Below are 23,547 nucleotides of genomic sequence, written 5' to 3'. Positions count from 1 at the left end.
TACTCGGGGTCCCACTCCCATCCAACCCATCCTGCCTTCTGTCCCTTGACTGCCCTCACCCCTTATCCAACCCCAGACCCCTTACCATGAGGCTCCAAGCAGAGCCAGATACGCTGCCCCGCGGGAGCACACAGCCCCACCCCTGAGCACTGCGCGTGCGGCAGCAGGGCTCCGGTTGAGCAGGGAGTATGTCTGCCTCCCCGCGGAGCCAAACACTGCCCCGCAGGAGCGCGCAGCCCCGGCCCCCAGAGGACTGCACGTGTGGCAGCAGGGCTCATGGGGAGGAGGAATGCGGGGGAGGAGCCAGCAGCTTGCTGCGCTCGGCCGGGCACTCAGACCCCGTAGCTTGCCGCGCTGGGAGAGTGGGGCAATTTGCCCACCCCATGCGCACGGCTATGCTTCTGCTCCCTGCCCCCACAGGGGAAGTGGAGGGCAGAGGAAAGCGAGCCGGGCTGAGCAGGATTTTTAATGGTACGCTGGAGTCCCGGCAGGCAGCAGCATGCCATTAAAAATCGGCTCACGTGCCGTCTTTGGCACGCGTGCTATAGGTTGCTGACCTCTGCTCCAGAGTCAAGTCGTAGCAATTTCTATAGTGACCATCTAATGAGTTTGCAAGCAGGTGGGGGAGCAGAAGCTGGCCTGAGGAAGCATTCACACCAAGCAAAGAAGTGCCAAGTACCAGAGGCTGATGTTCTCCCTCAACAGCTCAAATTTGCATCTTTGAAATAATTCTGCGCAAGAATCAAATAACTTGGGTAAAAATTTATTTTACATACAGAACAGATTATTTTCTTTACAGGTGACTAGCAAGTCTGAGATTCCCAGAGCTCTGAACTGGAGAGCCAGGAGATTGCAGTTTAGGAATCAGACACAGGGGGTGGCTTTCAGCGCCACGCACTTTGATGGGGAACTGCAGAAGGTTTAACTGCCCAACACCAAGTCAGGCTCAAGCCCCCACCACTTGTGTCGGGCTGACAAATGACCCCCGGCTGTAGAGATCTTTCCAAAGTTTGACTCGCTGAGAAGGACGAAGCCTGGGAAGGTGCCAGGCACCATTTCAAGCATCTTGTTTAATTCGACTCTCACAAAACTATACATGAAGGTGGTGGAACAACACAATCTCTGTGAAGTACAAAACATTAAGTTACGGGGCTGCAAACAAACAGGACAGCAACAACAGCAGGACCCTCCTAAGCCGGTTATTCTATGAGCAGCTGGTTCATGACTGATTTTATACCACGATCCTAATTCAAATGTACAGAGTACAAAAAATACTTTGACCAATATTCAGTTGTACCGGAACCAAGCAATCTACTAAAAGCAAGTATTACTCTAGAGGCCAATAAGTCCTTAAAAGCAGGGATGGGGCTGAGGAGACTTGCTCGTGCATAGCTGCCGCCAGACTCATTCGCGCTGCTCCATTTTTACTTTGGGAGGTCTCAGGAAGGTCCTGTTTTTTTTTTCTTTCTTCCCTTTTGTATTTGCCTGGAAGTTTCTCCAGCTGTCCACACGGCCATCCCGACTCTCCTGAACAGGACAAAGGAGGAGGAAGGGTTAACAAGAGCCAAGAATGGGTCACCTCCTACCAAGTCCAGCAGATTGCTGGCATTTTCCTCTTTGCCCGGCAGAGGGCACACCCCACGGAGATCACCTAGCACAGTGGTCCCCAAACTGTGGGGTACACCCCTCCCAAAGGGGGCATGGAGGAACTTTCACGGGCCACCGGGGGGTCCTTGGCCAGCCCCCACAGGGAGTGGGGAGGGAGCACCACCCGGCCCTGCTCTTGGCCCCGACTCCTGACCGTGGCTCTGGCCCCGCTCTCGGCCCTGGCTCCTGACCACAGCTTCCGAGCTGGCAAGAAGAAGGTTGCTAATTGGACGTATACACCTACCTAAAAGGTATCAAGCACTAATAGTATAAACAGGTGCCAGGATGGCACCAGAACAGTCCGGTATGAACACATTCCACAGAGATAAGGAGGTACAAGCGGACTCATCCTAAACAACAGGATAATACGATGGATAGACTTGTTTGTTCAAACCAACATGTACCGGGAGAGAGGCAGCATCCCAACACGCAGAGGGGTTGGACCTCGATGCATCAGGAGGGCTGTGTAACTTGTTTGTACTTGTGTATAAGAATACATCCCTGGGGCGGTGTCTTTGTCCGGCCTAGGGTGCAGTGGAGTGTCCCACCACTGACTGAGCCGGTCCATTGTCAGGGGCACATATTTGTAGTATGTCCTGTAGAGTCTGTGGGAAACTATTACTGTGCTTCATTTGACAATAAACCTGGCCGGGTGCCTTTGTACCTTATATCTGGGTCATTGGGGGTTCTCTCAGGGTTTGCTGTGTCAGCGATCTGCAGAGCCGGGTCAGCACACAGAGGGAACACACACACGCAGCCGACTGTTATCATCATTGAACAGTGCAGAGCACCACACCACTGGCGTCTGACGACATAGGAAACCATTTCTCACTATCCAGGGACAGACAAGGCACTAACTGATCCTTTCCTTTCCTGACTCCTAGAATTCTAGGCAGCAGACTCAGACTGGAGCATGATGCAGCAGAGAGGAAAGCAAAACGTACATGAACAAACACTAGCGAGTCACATGGAGATGCAGCAGGAGCATTACTAGAAAAATTAATCCATCCTAAAATACAAACGTGGGTCCAGTTTACATATAAATTGCAGTTACTGTCTGGAACGCAACTGAATGAACGCAGTTCCTACTCCGGAGACCTGCTCCCTATGTGAAGCTGTCAGTGCTACTGGCTTCTGTAACACAAAATGAGGTTAAATTACCCTGCAGAGCCTCTCGGCTCTGGGAGGGAAGCTGGATTCCCCTTTGGCTCTCAGGCCAGAATGGTTCACTACATTCTGATTGCCAAACTTTTGTTGCTGGTGTTGATGTACTTGCCAGAAAGAGCCTCGAGTGACCAGCAGGAGCGTATACCACTGGCTGCCAGAAAGAGCTTTTTATTTGTGAACTCGGTGGGTTTGAAATGGAATCAGAGGAACATGGAACTTTAGGGTGCCATTTTCAGGGTCACTTTCCAGGTCCGAATCCCATTTGAAGCAAAAACATTTGTCTTGCAGCACTGAGAACTCAGAGGAGAACCTCTCCTAGAAACAAGAAACCTGAAACAACCTCAGCAAGGGTCTCCCCTCCAACAACACACACAGGCTCTGACCAAGAATTCACATGCTCTTCTGTCTCAAAACCTTCTCTCCCAGCTAGAGAGGGGTGTGTGTGGGGGGGGGGTGTCAATTACTCCAGTTCCCAACGTTAGCACATCTAGAGGGGAGCTCCACCTCTGCCCCCATTTGGTCTGATACTCTGCGCCTCTGGCAATCTCAGCAAACTGAGATGGCAATTTTTGTGATGCGAGCACCTGACCACCTGAAACTAGCCTGGGACCCACCGACTAATTCCACACTGGTTGTTGAACAGCCATCAGAGGTTAACTGTTATTGGTCACCAATGACCTGGGCTCAGAGGCAACCCAATCTCCTGACTTGGGGTAGATATCAGTCGGTGACCTGGAGGTGAAAGACACTGGACTGCAATTCACCAGACACCTACTCTCAGAAGGGGCAGTGAGACACCCTTCAGTACTCATGAGATACGCATGGGTCTGGTTCCTGTCCATCAAGAAGGCAGAAAACAGGTTCCTGTAGGATTCTTCACTAAAATGTGCCTACTTGGAGTGCCAAGTGCCTTTAGCAGATGGGGTGATCTTCCTTGTTCTTCGTGTACATGCTCTGCAGCCTACCCAAGAGCGGATATGACTCTCTAAATGCAGGTGGCAACTGGTTACGCTTGCAGATTACCTCAAAGTTCTTCTGCCATTCTCGCTCTCGCTTGGCTTTCTCTTGAGCCTCGATTTCCTCCTCTCTCTGTCGCTTCCTGTACAACAGGCCATAAAGCAATAGTTATGGACCCACCAGCACCTACATTAAAAAGACACACAAAACCCCTCACCACAGAGACATCTGCTCTGATTGTAAAGGGGAGACTAACTGCTTATCAGAACAGATGGATGAAATACTCACTTCTAAGCATCTAGTAGAAGAAAAGTGCAATCTAATGTAGCATTATTGATACAAGACCCTACTTGCAAACCATACAGATGAAAAAAAAATTATACACACACACACACACACACTCTAGACCATATAAAAAACTGACTGGTGAGCCACCAGGACATGGATGTCACCAAATGACATCACACAACACCCAAAAGATTTCAGGCACATAATTAACATTAGGAATTTAGTCCTTTGCACACAAACATACATGCCATTTTATTTAATTGTTCCTCTGGGAAATGCCAGTATCCTCAGTTTAAAATAACATTGTCTTTACAAACCAAGTCTCCACACCGTAAATTTACACACACAGAATTCTGCAGTCATGACACAGTCTCTCTTCTCAGTGTACTTGAAAAAAGATCCTCTTTCACACAGACAGAACTCCGGTGTTGCTCATACCTTTCATGCATCTCTTTAGCTTCTCTCTCTTTCCTTTTAATTTCCAGTTCAGCAAAGAGCTTCATTGTTTGTTTGTACACAGCCTGTTTGAACTGTAAGCAACAGAACTTTAGTTCAACAACATAATGTATCGTAATGTGGTTACATAAGCCTCTGTTTTACACTAGCCCTTCAGGTCTACAGTCTAGCATCCAGGGGTTATTAGGGACAAGTAAGAAGCTCCATATGAGACCCATAGTCAAAGGGCATTAATCATAATGTCGTGTGGCACAAAAGCTCAACTCTTGGCATCCAAGTTAATGCATTTCCATTGACCTCCACAGGAGCTGACAAGTCAGCAGGCCACTCCAGCCTTCCCTTGCTAGAGGGACAATTACCCTTTACCTCAGGATCCCTGTTACCAGCAACTGCAGAGCCAGAGGAACGGGATAATGCTGCACAGAAACACTCTGGTCACACAGCCTATTGGGTATGGATGGCTGGAGTGAAGAAGTGCACCCCACTTCAGTTCTGCCATTGGTGGGAAAGGAAGGGGAAAGCATGCAAGAGGGGGTACTTCCCCACAACGCCACTCTGCCCACAATCCCTACCCAGCACCTCCTTCCACAGCAAGAGTCAAGTATCACCCAAGGTCAGAATCATGTACCTTTTGGAAGCCCACAGGACAGAATTTTAATGCTCAAAAAATTGTAATGCTCTCTTATTTACAAGGCAGCCAGCCTTAATAGCAACCCAACCTAACGGGAGGCATTGAGGGGCCATCTCACATTATGGCCTGCATCAGAAAAGAGCTTTGTTAGCCTGCCATAGTCTTTTTTCCCCAACTTTATTACTAAAGCAGAGTCGGAATCAAAGCTCTCACTGACAAGCCCTGCTACCCTTCTGTTGAGTCCTGCAATGTAGCCTTGTCTGCTGCTACAGAAAGAACATGAGGTCACTACCCAGGTATTATGGACTTCACTGCAAAATCATACTACACTAAAAAACATGCTGAAAAATGGGAAACCTGGGTTTAAATAAAAGAACCTTTAATAACCAACATACATAACAAGGAACTTCTAGAAACAAATGGAAAGTAAACAATGGTACTTCCAGGGGTGAAAGTAACTTACAGGACTTACCGGTACTGCTGGAGTCCTGAGGGGGCGTGGCCTCATCCGGAAGGGGCGTGGCCTCTCAAGATTTAAAGGCCCTGGGGCACCAGCTGTGGCTGGGAGACCCAGGGCCTTTAAATCAACCAGGGTCTCCCAGCTGTAGAGGTAGCTGGGAGGCCCCCAGAGCTCAGGGGCAAATTAAAGGGCCCAGGGCTCCGGCTGCCGCAGGGAATCCTGAGCTTTGCGGGGCTGGGGCAGGTATTTAAAGGGCCAAGAGCTCCTGCAGCTGAGGGGAGCTCCAAGCCCTTTAAATCCTGGCCCCAGCCCAGCCACCGGAACCGCGGCTGGGATTCAAAGGGCTCTGGGCTGCCCACAGTGGCGGGGAGCTCTGAGCCCTTTAAATCTCAGCTGCAGTGGGGGGTTTAAAGGGCTCTGGGCTGACCGCAGCCGTGGCAGCCCACAGCCCTTTAAATCCGGCCCCAGCCCAGCCGCCAGAGCCGCGGGCAGGGAGGGGGGGGGTTAAAGGGCTCTGGGGCTGCCAGCTGCGGCGGGGAGCCCAGAGCCCTTTAAATCCCCGCAGTGAAAGCCAGTGCAGTCCGGCACGGCATACTGGCTCTTGCCGGTACACCGTACTGGCTTGTACCGGCTTACTTTCACCTCTGGGTACTTCACTAAGGGCTCTTTATTAGCTGTCAAAAGAAAGTCCCTTTGTAAGAACAAAAGACTGAAACTAGAAGAACATCCTTTAGTTTCTAAATACCTATTGAAACATTGTAGAAATAAAAACTGCTTAATAGTCCTAGATTCCAAGGTCAGAAGGGATCACTGTGCTCACCTAGTTGACCTCTAGTCTGGAGTCATTGTGGATAGTTCTCTGAAAACATCCACTTAATGTGCAGCAGCAGTCACACAAGCTAACAATGTTAGGAACCATTAGGACAGAGATAGATAATAAGACAAAAAACATCATCACATACTATATAAATCCATGGTATGCCCACACTTTGAATACTGAAAGGAGTTCTTGTCGCCCCATCTCAAAGAACAGATATTAGAATTGGAAAAGGTATAGAGACAAAAATGATTTGAAGAACAGCTTCCATACAAGGAGAGATTAAAAAGCCTGGGACTGTTCAGTTTAGAAGAGATGACTAAGGGCTGATATGACAGAGGTCTTCAAAATCATGAACGGTAAGGAGAAAGTGAATGAGGATGTGTTATTTATCCCTTCACATAACAACAACAACTAGGGTCACCTGATAAAATGAACAGCCAACAGGTTTAAAACTAACAAAATGAAGTACTTCTTCACACAATGCACAGTTGCCATGGGATGTTGTGAAGGCCAAATATAACTGGATTAAAAAAAGAATTAGATAAGTTCATGGAGGATAGGTCCATCAATGGCTGTTAGCCAAGATGGTCACAGATGCAACCCCTGTTCCAGGTGTCCCTAAACCTCCAAGTGCCAGAAACTGGGATGGGACGACTGGGAAGGGATCACTCAAAACTGCAGAGGGCCAAGAACAGATTCCTCTTTGACTTTCAGCCCCTTTAAACAGTCCCAAAAATATCTGCTCTCATGCAACTTACTATTTCTGGATCATCCTCCTCTACGTTGGTTGGCTTTCCTTCCTTCTTTAACAACTTCTTTTTTTCTTTCACCTAAAGAGCGTCATACATCAGAACAAAAAGAGCATTTTATTGGTGTTAGGTTAGGGGTGTCCAGCTAATTCTGCAACCCCGACAAACCATGTAACTAAGTGTTTTGCAGAGAGACCTTAACCTGGATTTGTGTTTTACATTACATCCAAGTGTTAAGTATCAGAGGGATAGCTGTGTTAGTTTGTACCCACAGAAACAACGAAGAGTCCGGTAGCATCTTAAAGACTAACAGATTTATTTGGGCATAAGCTTTCATGGGGAAAAAGCCCCACTTCTTCAGATGCATGGAGTGAAAATTACAGATACAGGCATAAATATATATTGGCACATCAAGAGAAGGGAGTTACCTTACAAGTGGAGAACCAGTGTTGAAGGCCAATTCTTCACATGCCAATATATATTTATGCCTGTATCTAATTTTCACTCCATGTATCTGAAAAAGTGGAGTTTTTTTACCCAGGAAAGCTTATGCCCAAATAAATCTGTTAGTCTTTAAGGTGCCACCGGACTCCTTGCTATCCAAGTGTTGTGGCTCTATATACACATACACACACACACGCTTACTTTGTACCAGTCTACTGAGAAGTTTCCCCCAATCGCTATCAGAACAGATGAGTTTCTTGGTTTAGAGAGCCACTGAGGTTCCCCTTATCAGCCTCTCTCTCCAGTTTAGTGTGTGTATGACTAAGCCTCCCTTTCAGCTTCCTCCGTCACTTTACAGGGCTTCTTCCCAAAACAAACCTGCCCCACTACACATCCAGTTCTAACCATCCTCTGCCTCCCTGTGTTTGTTCAGTATCATTCATTCTTAGAGTTTAAGTCCAAATGGGAACATTAGACCATCTAGTCTAACCTTGAGTATATCGCAGGCCATTACATTTCACCCAGTTACCCCTGCATTGAGCCCAATTATTTGTGTTTAAGTTCATTCTCGCTCATGCAACTGGACTGTAGCTCCTTGGGGCACAGATCTGTTCTGGGTTTTGGACAGCTCACCTATTCTGCCTTTAGCATACACTGTGCTGTACAACTAAATGACAACAATTCTCTAAGCACCAACGGCTGTCACACATGAAGTACTTACAGTATGTTCCACATATTCTTTCCCTGCCTGTATCACATCCAAGGCCCTCTTCTTTTGCTCCTGGTCCAGTAGCAACTTGTATGCTTTGTCCACAGCTGACAAGAACATAAAAACATAAGAGTGGCCATACTGGGTCAGAACAAAGGTCCATCTAGGCCAGTATCCTGTCTTCCAACAGTGGCCAATGTCAGGTGCCCCAGAGAGAATGACCAGAACAGGTAATCATGAAGTGATCCATCCCCGTCGCCCATTCCCATCTTCTGGCAAACAGAGGCTAGGGACACCATCCCTGCCCATCCTGGCTAATAGCCACTGATGGACCTATCCTCCATGAACTTATCTAGCTCTTTTTTTAACTCTGTTATAGTCTTGGGGTTCATAATGTCTCTAGCAAAGAATTTCACAGGTTGACTGTGCATTGTGTGAAAAAAATAATTCCTTGTGTTTGTTTTAAACCTGCTGCCTATTAATTTCATTGGGTGACCCCTAGTTCTTATGCTATGAGAAGGAGTAAATAACACTTCCTTATTTACTTTCTCCACACCAGTCATGATTTTATAGACCTCTATCATATCCCCCCTTAGCTGTCTCTTTTCCAAGCTGAAAAGTCCCAGTCTTATTAATCTCTCCTCATATGGCAGCCCTTCCATATCCCTAATCATTTTTACTGCCCTTCTCTGAATCTTTTCCAATTCTAACATATCTTTTTTGAGATGGGGCGACCACATCTGTATGCAGTATTCAAGGTGTGGGCGTACCATGGATTTATATAGAGGCAACATGATCTTTTTCTTTCTTATTATCTATCCCTTTCTTAATGATTCCCAACATTCTGTTTGCCTTTCTGACTGCCGCTGCACACTGAGTGGATATTTTCAGAGAACTAACTACAATGACTCCAAGATCTCTCTCTCGAGTGGCAACATCATTTTATATCTATAGTTGAGATTAAGTTTTCCAATGTACATTACTTTGCATTTATCAACATTGAATGTCACCTGCCATTTTGTTGCCCAGTCACCCAGTTTTGAGAGATCCTTTTGTAGTGCTTCGCAGTCTGCCTGGGACTTAACTATCTTGAGTAGTTTTGTATCATCTGCAAATTTTGCGACCTCACTGTTTACCCCTTTTTCCAGATCATTTATGAGTATGTTGAATAGAACTGGGCCCAGTACAGACCCCTGGGGGACACTACTATTTACCTCTCTCCATTCTGAAAACTGACCATTTATTCCTACCCTTTGTTTCCTATCTTTTAACCAGTTACCAATCCATGAGAGGATCTTCCCTCTTATCCCATGACAGCTTACTTTGCTTAAGAGCCTTTGGTGAGGGACCATGTCAAAAGCTTTCTGAAAATCTAAGTACACTACATCCACTGGATCCCCCTTGTCCACATGCTCAGTGAGCCCCTCAGAGAATTCCAGTAGATTGGTGAGGCATGATTTCCCTTTACAAAAACCACGTTGACTCTTCCCCAACAAATTATGTTCATCTGTGTCTGACAATTTTGTTCTTTACTAATATAATAATAAAATAAATAATAATTATAATTGGAGATATACCTATCTCCTAGAACTGGAAGGGACCTTGAAAAGTCATTGAGTCCAGCCCCCTGCCTTCACTAGCAGGACTGATTTTTGCCTCAGATCCCTAAGTGGCCCCCTCAAGGATTGAGCTCACAACCCTGGGTTTAGCAGGCCCATGCTCAAACCACTGAGCTAGTTTCAACCAGTTTCCTGGTACTGAAGTCAGGCTTACTGGCATGTAATTGCCGGGGTCACCTCTGGAGCCCTTTTTAAAAACTGGCATCACATTAGCTATCCTCCAGTCATTTGGTACTGATTTAAATGATAGGTGACAGACTACAGTTAGTAATTCTGCAACTTCACATTTGAGTTACTTCACAACTCTTGGCTGAATACCATCTGGCCCTGGTGACTTATTACTGTTAATTTATCAATTTGTTCCAAAACCTCCTCTAATGACACCTCAATCTGGGACAGTTTCTCAGATTTGTCACCTAAAAAGAATGGCTCAAGTTTGGAAATCTCCCTCACATCCTCAGCCGTGAAGACCGAGGCAAAGAATTCATTTAGTTTCTCCGCAATGGCCTTCTTGTCCTTGAGTGCTCCTTTAGCTTCAAGATCGTCCAGTGGCCCCACTGGTTGTTTCGCAGGCTTCCTGCTTCTGATGTACTTAAAAAAAAAAAAAATTGCTATGACTGAGTCTTCAGCTAGCCGTTCTTCAAATTATTTTTTGGCCTTCCCAATTATATTTTTACACTTCATTTGCAAGAGTTTATGCTCCTTTCTATCTTCCTCACTAGGATTTAACTTCCACTTTTTAAAAGGATGCCTTTTTGCCTCTCACTGCTTCTTTTACTTCGTTGTTTAGCCACAGTGGCACTTTTTTGGTTCTCTTACTATATTTTTTTAATTTGTGGTACATATTTAAGTTGGGCCTCTATGGTGTCTTTAAAAAGTTTCCATGCAGCTTGCAGGGATTTGACTTTTTGCACTGTACCTTTTAATTTCTATTTCACTAACTTCCTCATTTTTGTGCAGTCCCCCTTTTTGAAATTAAATGCTATAGCGTTGGGCTGCTGAGGTGTTTTCCCTGCCACAGAGATGTTAAATTGAATTATATTTTTTCACTATTACCAAGCGATCCAGCTATATTCACCTCTTGGACCAGATCCTGTGCTCCACTTAGGACTAAATCAAGAATTGCCTCTCCTCTTGTGGATTCCAGGACTAGCTGCTCCAAGAAGCAGTCATTTAAGGTGTCAAAAAACTATCTCTGCATGCTGTCCTGAAGTGACAAGTACCCAGTCAACATGGGGATAGTTGAAATCCCCATTGGGTTTTTTATTTTAATAGCTTCTCTAATGTCCCTGAGCATTTCAAAGTCACTATCACCATCCTAGTCAGGTGCTCGGTAGTATACACCTACTTCTATATTCTTATTATTAGAGCATGGAATTACTATCCATAGAGATTCTATGGTACAGTTTGGTTCATTTAAGATTTTTACTTCATTTGATTCTACGCTTTCTTTCACATAGTGCCACTCCCCCACCAGCATGACCTGTTCTGTCCTTCCAATATATTTTGTACCTTGTTATTACTGTGTCCCATTGATTATCCTCATTCCACCAAGTTTCTGTGATGTCTATTATACCAATGCCCTCATTTAATACGAGGCACTCTAGTTCACCCATCTTATTATTTAGACGTCTATCATTTGTATATAAGCACTTTAAAAACGTGTCACTTTTTAGCTGTCTGCCATTACGTGATGTAATGGAATGGGACTTTAATTTGACAAAAAACACATTCACAAAACACTACAAGTCTTAGTTACTACGTGACTTTTGTATACCGTTTCCAGGGATCTCCTAGGTCAGTCACAACTTGACTAGCTAGAAGAACTTATCATCAATACAGACTCCAATGGCAAAGACCTTCCCTGGGCCACATTTAGGATTCATTAGGCTTGAAATTGTCAGTCCCAGTAGGTGGTGGGGTTTTAGAGCACCAGGCAGTTAGTTTTATGCTGCATGACTCCTACTGGCTTTAGTGCAAAGTGTGTGGCTAAAACCCACAAAACACTGCCCTCACACTGGGCACATGTTTTTCTACTCCAGTTAGAGAAGTCCCACTAGATCTATACGCCACTTGAGTTTCAATTTCTGTTATCAGACTGTAACAAAGCAACTGCTGCCACCTAGAGGAATTCTGCAGCTATAAGAGAAAGTAATCATACTGAATATCTGTATTTCTCTCTCTCTCTCCAAACGCATCTACACTCAAGGCCCAGTTTGCAGTCCCTCACCATCCAAGGAAGAGAACAAGTTCTCTCCTGATCTAATAAATTAAAGCATCAAAACCAGCTAAGGAGAAACACCAGTACAATAGCACCAGATGTGACACTGTCAGGGATATTACCTTCAAAGGCCTTCTGGGCTCTTTCAGCATCATCTTGATTTTTGTCAGGATGTACCAATATGGATAACTACAAAGAACGAGAAAGTATTGCAAGATTAGAATAGTTTTTACAGATAATGGATATTTCATAGATGCCTCCATGGAAAAAAGCACTCTTTCTGAGGTAAGCGACATCCGACAGGAGAAAAGCATCAGCTAAAAAGGTATCACACTGCTTATATAGTATAGGATTCTCTCCTAGTGAAGAGAAAATTGACTCACTGGAGCTTCCCCACTTAGTGTAGTATCAGTAAAGGTCTGAAGAGGACATTCTAACCAGTGGCAGCTTTATGGCTAAATTTAGGTGGGCATCATGATTCCACAGATCCACATGGACTCAATAAAAGCACTTCTGACAGAACGCTCAGTCCTTAGCTTGTGCTGATTACAGTGTAGAACAAACACCCTTCCTTAAGTCCCGCTGCTCCAGAGGCCCCTGTCCACTGCCTAGCTCAAAACTCTGCTGCACACAGATATGGCCTGCTCCTCAGTGAGGTTATTTCTAGGGCACAGGATATTTCAGTTGAAAGGCCTGAACACCCTCACTATGCAAGGGATGCAAAGTGCAGAGAATTAAGATCAGCAAGTCATAGACATTGAGAAATAACTCCAGGCATCCTGACTCCCAGCCCCATACTCATTTCCTCAGGCCATAGGTGTATTTGGGGGAGATGCAATGCAACCGTTGGGAGTAGAATCCCCTTCACCACATCCTGTTCTCCCACAATACCGGGAAGTTCCCTGGCAGAGTAAGAGAGTTGTTCTGCAAAAGTCAAGTGCTCACTGGACTCCTTAGCTACACATACAATCCATCATTGGGGCAGGGTCATGGACTTTGCTAACATAAATATGCACTGGGCACTTCAACACTCTCTTGGTCAAACCAAGACCAGTTTCTTCTCAGACCAGGCCACGCACTGCTCTGCAGCAAAGGCTATTTCCCCACCAACATGCAGCCTTCATACCTCGGCCATTACAGATAACAAGAGCTGCTCCAAAAAAGTGCAAGAGCTAGTCCCTAATGGGCATTCTCCTTATGCTCATAAACAGCTGACCCAGCTTTGCTCAAGTTCTCAAGGTCCCTCCAGAGACATTCGGCACTACCACAGCTAGACCAACACAATGGCCACATACCTGCCGGAATCTCTTCTTTATTTCTTCATCTGTGACATCAGGATCCATCTGTAGTACCTAGAAGTACCCACAGCAGAGAGAGTTTCATGACAGGCACCAATTGTCAGGTTCCCTGCGGCCCAGCCCTGTAACACCTGTTTCACTGGCATACAGGGACAAAAAGTCAGTCAGAGGGGGCATGGCTGGAGCATGTTGCTGTTCCAGTCTCCAGCTGGCCCCAGTATCTCAATGATGCAAAGGTGCCAGGAAGCCACCTTTAGCTGCTAACTCAATTTCAGCCCTGCAGTACAGCTCAACTTGTCTAGAATAGAAAATTGGAGTTGGTAGTATTTAGTGAAATACTGGCAGGTTAAGTCATTTTTAACAACCTGTTTCCTGCCCAAAATTACTAATATCACTTTTGATTATTGATCTGATGGAATAACTATGACAGTCTCTACCATTAATACTGTTTGTTTAATTTACGCATTTTTCTCATCTTGAAATGAAAACAGACTGGTGAGTTTCACTGCCTGGTTCTAGAGCAGCAGTCGGCAACCTTTCAGAAGTGGTGTGCCGAGTCTTCATTTATTCACTCTAATTTAAGGTTTCGCGTGCCAGCAATACATTTATGGTTTGTAGAAGGTCTCTTTTTATAAGTCTATAATCTATAACTAAACTATTGTTGTATGTAAAGTAAATAAGGTTTTTAAAACATTTAAGAAGCTTCATTTAAAATTAAATTAAAATGCAGAGCCCCCTGGACCGATGGCCAGGACCCGGGCAGTATGAGTGCTGCTGAAAATCAGCTCATGTGCCACCTTCGGCACTCGTGCCATAGGTTGCCTACCCCTGTTCTAGAGTGACAGCCTTGCGGTCCAGAGTTTGGAAGTTTGTCAGAGGAAGTGCCCACTAGGATGTATTTGAATTTAGGAAATCTCTCTTATGAACTGGTCTGCTGAATGAAAGATCTGGGGAATTTCTGTGCTAGCTCAACTCTTGAGTCTATAGGGACTGCCGTGGATGATGTTAATTAAAGAAATTGAAAATTAACTTTAATTCCAGGAAGAAAGCCTTTGTGTAGCTGTTGGATTTCACAGGGTTTTCTGAAAAAAATGTGTCCACTTTCTAACCAAGTGTCAGGATTCTGTGCAGAACTATTCTGCAGACTCACCCTGGCAGACAGAGCAATTGGGCTCCTCTTTAGCTCAAACTCAGGAACATGGAAGGCTGAGAGTTTCTCAGGCTAGAGACAGGAACAGGAGATCCTGCACAAAGGCACCCTCAGAAGAGCCAATTCAGGCTAATGTTTGTTATATGTACAGTACAGCTTCAATGCTTTGCTACACCATGAATGCATGATGCAGTGCCCAAGGGGGCACACCCTCATTTCACATATCTTGTTGATCCTCTAAAGTGCCACAGGTAACTTACTTGAGTTTGCTTACTGCCCTGAAAATTACATAAAACTTTATTCCAAGAAGCAATCTGTTCTAAAGCTTTGCTTCAGACATACAAAATAAAATGCACAAGCAGTAAATACCAATGGAGTCAAGAGTCTAAGACAAGACCAAAAGCTGGTGAGACAGTCGTGTTATACCCTCACCCAAAAGATGCCAGCCATAAACCTGCCAAGTCTCCCAGTGATACAGCATACCAGTGAAACCTGCCAACAGGAGGTGTGTGTACAGCTTGTGCCTCCTATTGGCTGAGCAGGGAATGTGAGGACACAGTCCGTCTGGTAATAAGGTAATAATTGGAGATATACCAATCTCCTAGAACTGGAAGGGACCTTGAAAGGTCATCAAGTCCAGCCCCCTGCCTTCACTAGCAGGACCAATTTTTGCCCCAGATCCCTAAGTGGCCCCCTCAAGGATTGAACTCACAACCCTGGGTTTAGCAGGCCAATGCTCAAACCACTGAGCTATCCCTCCCCCCTTGCTATCTGGAACTATGCCTGGATGTATTTTTCAACGGTTATTAAATATCCAGTAGGTACACAAGGATCTCTAAGGAGGAATCAGTAATACGGAGAGGGCTCAAACTTACTTCAAATGGATTCAGGTTGAAATAGGAGGATCCAGGTCGGGTCAGTCTCTCAATCTGGTTTTTTGGCGTTAAAACAGAGTCACGCTTCTCGATCTGCTTCACCTGGAGAGGACACTTCATTAACTGAGTGATCACCACATAATGTGTTGCATTCTCATATGACCACCATGACAGAGGGTTTCTTTCAAAGGCAACCTACACAACATCCCACCCAGACTCAGGTCTGCAGCCACCAGCTCAGTGGAGACCTTCCTTGCTCAGGTATTTGCTAAGATCACTTTATTCTTTTGCTGCATAATGCTATAGAACAATGCTCTCTCTTCACCTTCTCTGTCTCCTCAGCCACAACAGTCCAGATACTGCTTTTGCTTCTTCCTGCACTAACCTGTTCAGCAACTGTGCCCTAAACCCCAGACCACCTGATTCCTGACATCCTAACAATGCTGCTCACCTTCAGCCTTCACCATTCTCTAAGCTATATAAACTGCCCCTTAAGGTCTTTCTACACACAAACCTTCATGGGTTTAACTAGAGGTGTGGTTTTAAACTGATTTAATTAAGCTGGCACAAATGTGTGTGCAGATTTATTTATTTAAGAGTGGACTAATTTTGGTTCATCTTACTATTTTTTTCTTCTCCATAGGCTTAAGCTAAACTGAAATAAGAGTGTCCACATACATACATTGGTTCAAATGAACCAGTTTAAAAGTCAATTTAAGTTAAACCAACACAACATAAGAACAGCCATACTGGGTCAAACCAAAGGTCCATCTAGCCCACTATCCTGTCTTCTATTCAATTTATTCATAAATGATCTGGAGAAAGGGGTAAACAGTGAGGTGGCAAAGTTTGCAGATGATACTAAACTACTCAAGATAGTTAAGACCAAAGCAGATTGTGAAGAACTTCAAAAAGATCTCACAAAACTAAGTGATTGGGCAACAAAATGGCAAATGAAATTTAATGTGGATAAATGGAAAGTAATGCACATTGGAAAAAATAACCCCAACTATACATACAACATGATGGGGGCTAATTTAGCTACAACGAGTCAGGAAAAAGATCTTGGAGTCATCGTGGATAGTTCTCTGAAGATGTCCACGCAGGTGTGCAGAGGCGGTCAAAAAAGCAAACAGGATATTAGGAATCATTAAAAAGGGGATAGAGAATAAGACTGAGAATATATTATTGCCCTTATATAAATCCATGGTACACCCACATCTCGAATACTGTGTACAGATGTGGTCTCCTCACCTCAAAAAAGATATTCTAGCACTAGAAAAGGTTCAGAAAAGGGTAACTAAAATGATTAGGGGTTTAGAGAGGGTCCCATACGAGGAAAGATTAAAGAGGCTAGGACTCTTCAGCTTGGAAAAGAGAAGACTAAGGGGGGATATGATAGAGGTATATAAAATCATGAGTGATGTGGAGAAAGTGGATAAGGAAAAGTTATTTACTTGTTCCCATAATACAAGAACTAGGGGTCACCAAATGAAATTAATAGGCAGCAGGTTTAAAACAAATAAAAGGACGTTCTTCTTCACGCAGCGCACAGTCAACTTGTGGAACTCCTTACCTGAGGAGGTTGTGAAGGCTAGGACTATAACAATGTTTAAAAGGGGACTGGATAAATTCATGGTGGCTAAGTCCATAAATGGCTATTAGCTAGGATAGGTAAGAATGGTGTCCCTAGCCTCTGTTTGTCAGAGGATGGAGATGGATGGCAGGAGAGAGATCACTTGATCATTGCCTGTTAGGTTCACTCCCTCTGGGGCACCTGGCTTTGGCCACTGTCGGTAGACAGATACTGGGCTAGATGGACCTTTGGTCTGACCCGGTACGGCCATTCTTATGTTCTCACCGTGGCCAATGCCATGTGCTTCAGAGGGAATGAACAGAACAGGTAATCAAGTGATCCATCCCATCACCCATTCTGGCAAACAGTGGCTAAGGACACCACTCATATGTAGACAGCGCTCATGTTAAACTGATGCAAGCTTTATCTTCACATAAACTTAACAGTCAGGAAAAAGAAAAGAAAATCCTCTGCACTTGAGTGGGATGGCTGATTGTCTAAGAGGCCAAGTGATGAGGTGGAACAGGTTCAGCAATGGTGCAGTGCTCAGCGTGCACACACAAAGCCGCTTTCAGTGCAGGTATAATGAAAAAGAGGAGCTGTCTGAAGTGTACATTTCCCACTGAGTGTGATCCTCAAAATACAGTGTACTGTATGTACAGCTTAAATATGACACATTAGGTCCCCTTCATTTGCAACAAGGGTAGTGAGATGAGCCCCCTCTTGACAAGGAAGGGAAAGACCCCTCTGACCGGCAGCTTTTAGGTCACCTTGAGAGCTTGGAACAGAGATTCAGCACCCTTCATCTGTCCTCATCATTTACACTCTTCACTCTGCTACCCTATAACATGCATTCTGCCGGTTTATCTCCTACTTTGTTACAGTGGCCAGTATACACTGGAATCGAATAAATGCCTTATCCAGTATCATGTTACTCTGACATAGGTAACTTGTTAGTTACCTTCCTTTGGGGTTTTGTTGGGGTTTTTTTGTTTGTTTGTTTTTGGGGGGGAGGTAGCATAAGGATGTAGTCCACTTTAAAAAAACAAACAAACCATTCTTATGCCAGAAAAAAGTAAGTGGTGCATTTGGGCTGCTGGTTGGTCTCACTGGCTGAAACACTGTAGATAAATGTACAGTCGGACAGTTGCTGCCATTGACACTAATGCTGCCTCTATCCACTTCGCGTCTCTTCTAGGGGGTCTGTCTCTATGACCGAAGTCAGCGGGAGAAGGCAAAGAGAAGCTTCCCACAGTGATTCCAGCCTCATCCTCTGCAGAATCCAGGTTTGCATTGAAAAGACAAACGAAGCTTTCGAGGCTGCAGGCGCCTGGAGCTAGAGGCCCAGGCCTGCGTCCAGGGGCCCGACTACCCGAAGCAGCAGCCGCCGGCCGGCCGGCAGTGGGGGCGGGGCTGACAGACCCCACGCGCCCCGCGGGGCCAAGGCGGGCCGTGCCCCTGCGCTGCAGCAGCCGGGCGCTCCGCGCGGGGGGGGGGGGGCACCGCCGCTCGCGGCTCGCAGCGGCTCTGCCCCAGCGGCGGCTTGTCCGGGAGGGGCGGGGGGGGAGAGGCGAGGCGCGGGCCGAGCAGAGCCTCGCCACAGCCCGGTGAGCCCCGACGGCCCGCGCGCAGGTACCTCGCTGTAGAAGGTGAGAAACGCCTCCTCGGCGGTGCCCCCGGCCCCGCGCTCCCCCGGAGCCGCCATCGCCCGCGCCACGTGACACGGTGACCCCCACGTGACACAGGCAGCGTGCCCAACTGGGGCCGGCAGCCGTCACGTGATCGGAGCTAGGTTACGCAAACGGGCCCCGCCCTAGCCGGGCCCCGCCTCCTGCTCGCTGCTGGGGGAGGGCGAAAGGCCCCGCCCAGCCCGAGACCGGACCCCGCTCGCTCCGCCGTGGTCCCCTTCTGGGCGGGGACCCGTGATCTCCCCCGCGCCCCGGTTCTGTGAGCTACTTACCCGCCAATGTAGGGGCTGGTTGGGCGTTTGAATTGGACGGTGGATACACGCCTTACACAGGGCGCCCCGAGGCGTGTGACGTTCTCCCTCTGGTGTTTTTAAAACCTGCTGCCTGTTAATGTCATTGGGTGACTGCTAGTTCTTGTGTTATGTGAAGGATTAAATAACTTTTCCTTATTCACTTTCTTCGCACCAGTCAAGATTTTATAGACCTCGATCATATCCCCCCTTAGTCGTCTCTTTTCTAAGCTGAAAATTCCCAGTCATTTTAATTTCTCCTCCTGTTTCATACCCCTCATCATCTCTGTATCTTTTCCAATTCCAATTTATTTTTTTGCGGATGGGGTGACCAGATCTGCACACAGTATTCAATTCTGTTTATATAGCGGCAATATGATATTTTCTGTCTTATTATCTATCCTTTTCTTAATGATTTCCAACATTCTGTTTGCTTTTTTGACTGCCGCTGCACATTGAGCAGATGTTTTCAGAGGCCTGTGTTGGTGAGTATCTGAGGGTACGTCTACACTACAGGATTATTCCGATTTTACATAAACCGGTTTAGTAAAACAGATTGTATAAAGTCGAGTGCACGCGGCCACACTAAGCACATTAATTCGGTGGTGTGCGTCTGTGGTCCGAGGCTAGCGTCGATTTCTGGAGCGTTGCACTGTGGGTAGCTATTCCGTAGCTATCCCATAGTTCCCGCAGTCTCCCCCGCTCCTTGGAATTCTGGGTTGAGATCCCAGTGCCTGATAGGGCAAAAATCATTGTCGCGGGTGGTTCTGGGTAAATGTCGTCAGTCATTCCTTCCTCTGGGAAAGCAACGGCAGACAATCATTTCGCACCCTTTTTCCCTGGATTGCCCTGGCAGACGCCATAGCATGGCAACCATGGAGCCTGTTTTGCCTTTTGTCACTGTCACCGTATGTGTACTGGATGCCGCTGACAGAGGCGATACAGCAGCGCTACACAGCAGCATTCATTTGCTTTTGCATGATAGCAGAGACGGTTATCAGTCGTTCTGTACCGTCTGCTGCCATTGTAAATTGGCAATCAGATGACGGTTACCAGTCCTTCTGTACTGTACTGTCTGTTGCTGTCATGGGTGCCCCTGGCTGAGGTCGGCCGGGGGCGCAAAAGACAAAAATGGGAATGACTCCCCAAGTCAATCCCTCCTTTATGGTATCTAAAAATAGAATCAGTCCTGCCTAGAATATGGGGCAAGTGTACTAGAGAACCAGTGTATCAGAGAACCAGAGAGCACAGCCGCTCCGTGTCAGATCCCGCAGAAATGATGAGCTGCATGCCATTCACGGGGGGTGCCCCTGCAACAACCCCACCTGTTTGAAGAATGGCTAGCCAAAAACTCTAAAGGTAATAACAAAATGTTTTTTAAGTACATCAGAAGCAAGAAGCCTGCTAAACAACCAGTGGGGCCCCTTGACGATCAAAATACAAAAGGAGCACTTAAAGACGATAAAGTCATTGCGGAGAAACTAAATGGATTCTTTGCTTCAGTCTTCACGGCTGAGGCTGTTAGGGAGATTCCCAAACCTGAGCTGGCTTTTGTAGGTGACAAATCTGAGGAACTGTCACAGATTGAAGTGTCACTAGAGGAGGTTTTGGAATTAATTGATAAACTCAACATTAACAAGTCACCGGGACCAGATGGCCTTCACCCAAGAGTTCTGAAAGAACTCGAATGTGAAGTTGCGGAACTATTAACTAAGGGTATGTCTACACTACCAGAGTAGTTCGATTCTACTTAAATCAAATTTGTGGAACCAATATTACAAAGTTGAACGTATGTATCCACACTAAGGACAGTAATTCAACTTTGTGAGTCCACACTAACGGGGCAAGCGTCGACATTGGAAGCGGTGCACTGTAGGCAGCTATCCCACAGTTCCCGCAGTCGAGCCCCCAATGCCTGCTGGGGGAGTTTTGGGTAACTGTCGTCATTCAACCGTCACTCCCGCCTTCCCTGCCTGAAAGCGCCAGTGGGCAATCAGTTCGCGCACTTTTCTGGTGAGTGACAGCGCGGACGCCACAGCACTGTGAGCATGGAGCCCGCTGCGATCATTGCTGCAGTTATAGCCGTTGTCAACTCCTCGCACCTTATCGTCCACCTTTTTCACAGTCAGATGCTGAGAAATCGGGCGAGGAGGCTACGGCAGCGCAGTGAGGACATGAAGTCTGAGAGTGGCACAGACCTCTCACAAAGCACGGGACCCCGCGCCGTGGACATCATGGTGGCAATGGGTCATGTTCATGCTGTGGAACGGCGATTCTGGGCCCGGGAAAAAAGCACGGATTGGTGGGACCGCATAGTGCTGCAGGTCTGGGATGAATCATAGTGGCTGCGAAACTTTAGGATGTGTAAGGGAACTTTCCTTGAACTGTGTGAGTTGCTGTCCCCTGCCCTGAAGCGCAAGGACACCCAGATGCGAGCAGCCCTGACTGTGCAGAAGCGAGTGGCCATAGCCCTCTGGAAACTTGCAACGCCAGACAGCTACCGGTCAGTAGCGAACCACTTTGGCGTGGGCAAATCTACTGTGGGGATTGCTGTGATGCAAGTAGCCATCGCAATCGTTGAGCTCCTGCTTTCGAAGGTAGTGACCCTGGGAAACGTTCAGGTCATCATAGATGGCTTCGCCGCGATGGGATTCCCAAACTGCGGTGGGGCTATAGATGGAACTCACATCCCTATCCTGGGACCGGACCACCAGGCCAGCCAGTATATTAACCGAAAGGGCTACTTTTCAATGGTGCTGCAAGCACTGGTGGACCATAGGGGACGTTTTACCAACATCAACGTCGGATGGCCGGGCAAGGTTCATGACGCGCGTGTTTTCAGGAACTCTGGTCTGTTTAGACGCCTGTAGGAAGGTATTTTCTTCCCGGACCACAAAATAACTGTTGGGGATGTGGAGATGCCTATAGTGATCCTCGGGGACCCAGCCTAGCCGCTAATGCCCTGGCTCATGAAGCCCTATACAGGCGCCATGGACAGTGACAAAGAACTCTTCAACTACCGGCTGAGCAAGTGCAGAATGGTGGTGGAGTGTGGTTTTGGACGTCTCAAGGGGAGATGGAGAAGCTTACTGACTCGCTCAGATCTCAGCGAAACCAATATCCCCATTGTTATTGCAGCTTGCTGTGTGCTCCACAATCTCTGTGAGAGCAAGGGGGAGACCTTTATGGCGGGATGGGAGGTTGAGGCAAATAGCCTGGCTGCTGATTACGCCCAGTCAGACAGCCGTGCGATTAGAAGAGCCCAGCGGGAAGCACTGTGCATCCGGGAGGCTTTGAAAGCTAGGTTCCTCGGTGAGCAGGGTAACCTGTGACTATTACGTTTGTTTACAAAGAAGCTGAACCTGCCTCCGTTTCTTTACCCAGTTAATGTTGACTATCCTCTGCAGTTACATACCCCGTTCCCCCCGTTCCCCCCCTTCCAACACACGTTTAAAAATAAAATACATGGAACTTTGTTAATTAACACCGTTTTCTTTATTACTGATTTCGCGGTAAAGGGTTGAAACTGGGACGCTGACTGTGGTGGGTAGGGTGTGAAGTGATGTAAAGACCGCTTCTAAACTTGAGGAATGACAGGCTCCTGCTTCTAGAGCGGTCCGCAGTGGCGGACTGGTTGTTTCAACGGAGCCTGCCACCCCTCCTTTTCGGGACTCTGTGTGTGGTGGCTATGTGACTTTGTGGCGGGGGAGGACGGTTACAGATCCCCTGCTGCGTGGCTCTGTGATCCAGGATAAGGACCACTGCATAAGATCTCTAACCGCCCTCCCCTGCCACAAAGTCACATATGTCCCCCCCCCCCCGAACATGAAAACCACCTCCCAGACTGACCAGGGTGCCTAGTGACTGCACTGTGTGTGTGACCTGCTGCTGAACCTGCCCCCGTGTCTGTACCCTGGTAAAGGTGACTGTCCTGTCCAATTACCAACCCCCATCCCCGCCTTCAAACACCGTCTCCTCTAAAAGAACATGACAAAAACAGTAATTAACAGAAAAATATTTTTTATTATCAGCTAGACAGTTAGGGGATGAAACTGGGACGGGGGCTTGGGTGAGGCGGGAAGGAAAGGACTTATCAAAATTTTGGGAATGAGAGCCTTCTTCTACTTGAGCACTCTGCAGGGGTGGAGTGACAGTTTTCACGGCCCCTGCCGCCCCTCCTTCTTGGTACTTTGGGTGAGGGGAGTATGGGACTTTGTGGTGGGGGAGGGCGGTTAGAGATAGACTGCAGTGGGGCTCTGTCCTCCTGCCTCCGGTCCTGCAGAACATCCACAAGGCGCCGGAGCGTATCCGTTTGTTCCCTCATTAGTCCAAGCAGCGTTTGAGTCGCCTGCTGGTCTTCCTGCCGCCACCTGTCCTCCCGTTCGCTGTGTGAGCGCTGGTACTGTGACATGTTCTCCCTCCACTGGGTCTGCTGGGCCGCCTCGGCTCGGGAGCAGCCCATAAGTTCTGAGAACATCTCATCCCGTGTCCTTTTCTTTCGC

The 23,547-nt window shown here is 46.9% G+C and overlaps 1 protein-coding gene across 2 annotated transcripts; it reads right to left on the bottom strand.

Moving 5' to 3' along the window:
• Positions 1-747: 747 nt before the first annotated feature.
• On the bottom strand, positions 748-18,861 carry DNAJC8 (DnaJ heat shock protein family (Hsp40) member C8). Of its 2 annotated transcripts, none has more exons than XM_044998091.1 (9): positions 18,704-18,861; positions 15,492-15,593; positions 13,464-13,520; positions 12,291-12,357; positions 8,341-8,435; positions 7,185-7,256; positions 4,498-4,589; positions 3,838-3,913; positions 748-1,527 (listed from the first exon to the last, which is right to left on the bottom strand). In XM_044998091.1, exons 1-9 carry the CDS (start codon positions 18,770-18,772, stop codon positions 1,405-1,407), a joined length of 753 nt encoding a protein of 250 aa, XP_044854026.1. In that variant the 5' UTR covers positions 18,773-18,861; the 3' UTR covers positions 748-1,404. The 2 variants fall into 2 exon arrangements, with proteins under 2 accessions (XP_044854026.1, XP_044854027.1); XM_044998092.1 differs by lacking the exon at positions 18,704-18,861 and adding an exon at positions 18,123-18,170.
• Between the last annotated feature and the right edge of the window lie 4,686 nt (positions 18,862-23,547).

The sequence above is a fragment of the Mauremys mutica genome, chromosome 23 (genome assembly GCF_020497125.1).
Source record: "Mauremys mutica isolate MM-2020 ecotype Southern chromosome 23, ASM2049712v1, whole genome shotgun sequence".
NCBI lineage: Eukaryota > Metazoa > Chordata > Testudines > Geoemydidae > Mauremys > Mauremys mutica.
The sequence above is the reverse complement of the archived record's forward strand: the minus strand, read 5'-3'. Positions and strand labels throughout refer to the sequence as shown.